Source organism: Halyomorpha halys, unplaced genomic scaffold (assembly GCF_000696795.3).
Source record: "Halyomorpha halys isolate HHAL.00 unplaced genomic scaffold, Hhal_1.1 Scaffold3321.1, whole genome shotgun sequence".
NCBI lineage: Eukaryota > Metazoa > Arthropoda > Insecta > Hemiptera > Pentatomidae > Halyomorpha > Halyomorpha halys.
The window spans coordinates 3483-6360 of NW_027106611.1; the positions used below are offsets into that span (position 1 = coordinate 3483).

Genomic DNA, 2878 nt, shown 5'->3' on the forward strand with positions numbered 1-2878 from the left:
CAAAATTTCCTTTTTTTTTTTTTTTATTTTGGAAATTAATAGCATTCTTACTACTAATGTAATACCTTATTTTTTTTTCTGTTTTATCGGTACATAAAAATAAATTTGTTAATTATTTTTACTAAAGACCGATTAATTAAAATTAAATTTCTTACTTAAAAAAAAAAAGAGGACCAGTTTCTGAGCCAAGGGTTAATTTAGTATCATATTTACCTACTTTGGGTTTTTACAATTCAGAAACTACTAAAATTGATTGCCGCTTTCCATTTATCGTTAGCATAAACTAGTTCTTTATTAATTTTATTCCTGAGCTAATATATAACGTAACTAGATCAGCTCTGACGTATCGAGGAAAGTTAAGCTTAGAAATAAAAACTAACCTCTGACTTAGAAACTGGTTCTAAATGTTCAAAATTCTTATTCATATTGGATATAACAACCAAATACAAATGTTTAAATTTTAACCATCGATTATAACACAAAAATTTAATACATAAATAATAGTGTCACAATTTTTAACTAAAATCAATTGTACAACTGTTTGATATTACCTTAACTTCTAGATAGTTTCAAAACAGATTCTCACTGATTGTGAAGTCTGATATTTCCGCAAATGAAGTAGCGATAAGGGTGGAATGAGCTGAGAGACTTTCGGCGAGAATAGAGGCATTATTTGCAACAGCATGGGTCAGTATACAACTAAGAGTTGTTGAATAATCAAACTTCTGTTGTTTTTTCTTTGAACAACAGCACCTGTACGCAACGCAAAACAATAAACATCAACGTGCCCATGTTTATATTAAATAACATGCAGAATATGCAAATATACGACATCGATTACATAAAAAGGGCCAACTAATTGTCACAAATAAAAAAAAAATCCTACCTTAAAATGCAACTAAAATGTAAATGCTCCAAGCAGGGGACATACAGCAGTCAAAGTCTAGAATCAATATGGCTCATCGCAAAACAGATACAAACATAAAACTCAATTGTCACAAAAACAAATAATTTAAAATATAAAGGAATACAACTAAATGGGATTATTAATAAAAGAATAAATAAGATAAAAACAAAAACCATAACCAGGTTTTAAAACTATTTTTCATCTATGAAAAATTGACTCCATATTAGATAGTATTTAAGAAATCTTAAATAATATAGCATGTAAAAATATCAATTATTTTATTAATAAACAATTTTATAAAAAAGTAATCAATCATATGTACATTATAGATATATACTAATAGGTAATTTATAAAATATATTTAATATACAGAGGTTCATCAGTTCCTTTTTCAAAAATACTGATCAGTCTTTGACTATATATATTCTTTATATGTAAATAAAACTTGAATTCATTTGATTAAAAATCTGCATACTTCATGATGCTCCTTTTGGTATTTCATCTTCTAATAACCTTAAAATAAACCATGCAATAGAAAAATAAATAAGTCAAGTAAAATAAAATAAATAAGGATAAGTAGCGAGGGATTACAACTAAATACAATAAAAACTATGTTTAAATACTTTAAATTAAAAAAAATAAAAATAAGTAAGGAAAGATTATCGAGTCATTCATAATCATAATATAAGACAGCTTACTCGTTCTGTACAGTTGGAGGGGGCTGACTTTTAACAGCTTCAGCGTAGGTGGGAAGTCGTTCTTGTATAAGCTCATAAGGAGGCGGAAGGGTTGTAGTGCTACCAGCTGTGCATGCAGTACTGCTTGCTTCTCCGAATCTTTGCTCCTCAGCTAACTCCTGGATGCCCTATACAGAAAAGCAGTATAATTGGCAATGACTAAGATAAATAATGATGAGTAGACAGTTGACCGTGGATTATATAAATCAGGAGAAGATGGTTGGGGGTGCGGTCAGTAAAAAACACAAAATAAATAAAAACTTATTTATCAGTGCCAACGCATTGACCAAAATTTCATGCCTTCATCAGGCCTAATAACAAAAAACAAGATAACAATCAATGAATAAAAGGATATATAGAATGATTATAACATAAGAAAATAACTAACATTATGGATACATAAACAATGTTCAGAGACATGAATAATTTAAGTATTATAAGAAAATAGAAGCTATTTGAGAAGAATAATATTAAAATTAAGAATTAGGAAAGAACAGATAGTAAAACACATATGAAAATCTAGTTAGAAATTTCATTATTTTATTATCTGCTCTTATCTGGCCGAAACATTTGCACTAATAATTTTTTTTAAATAATTTATTTATTGATATTTACAAGTGTATACACATATATAAAACAAGTAAATTTGCTGTAGGTGACATAGTAACATGATAAAAACATGTGGAGAATCTACCCACTGATAGAACTCCAATAACATTTCTAGAGAAGAAGATCTCGAGGCCATCTTCTTTTCAGACCCCTAGGAGGATTATTTGGTAATGAAGGAGAAGCCAGGTTAGAAACAAGTGGATTTGGGTGGTTGAGAAGTTTATTATGGAAGGAACGGTATTTGGTTCTGGCCAAATCGGCAACATATGGAATATTGAGGTCCTGATGGATGTACTAATAAATAAGTTTATATTTATTTGTGTTCTACATTGACCGCACCCCAATCATCTCCTTATATTTATAGACATAAAGGATTGTATATTGCGATATTGTCTTATTAATTTATTTTTTATCATGGTCTGTTCTGTAAATTAAAATTGTATGAATGGGGAATAAATTTTCAGTAATTTAGCACTGAAAATACTGGTTATTTAGTTTCACTGTTCTGTTATGTTTTTTAACAAAGAAAAAGATAGATAAAAAGGAACAGAGTTTTGGTCTATTTTATCCGGATAGTAAGTATTTATTGATTTTGTCCAGGAGAGACGTAATTGGATGAAGTTGT

General features: G+C 28.8%; 1 protein-coding gene across 1 annotated transcript; it reads right to left on the reverse strand.

The window, feature by feature from the left end:
• Nucleotides 1-1168: 1168 nt before the first annotated feature.
• LOC136795009 (uncharacterized) lies at nucleotides 1169-1772 on the reverse strand (the record flags this gene model as incomplete). The annotated part of the gene is given in 2 exon segments (XM_067044982.1): nucleotides 1169-1420; nucleotides 1606-1772. Coding segments are annotated over 2 exon segments (204 nt in total), but the record flags the coding sequence as incomplete, so codon positions are not given.
• Nucleotides 1773-2878: the final 1106 nt, after the last annotated feature.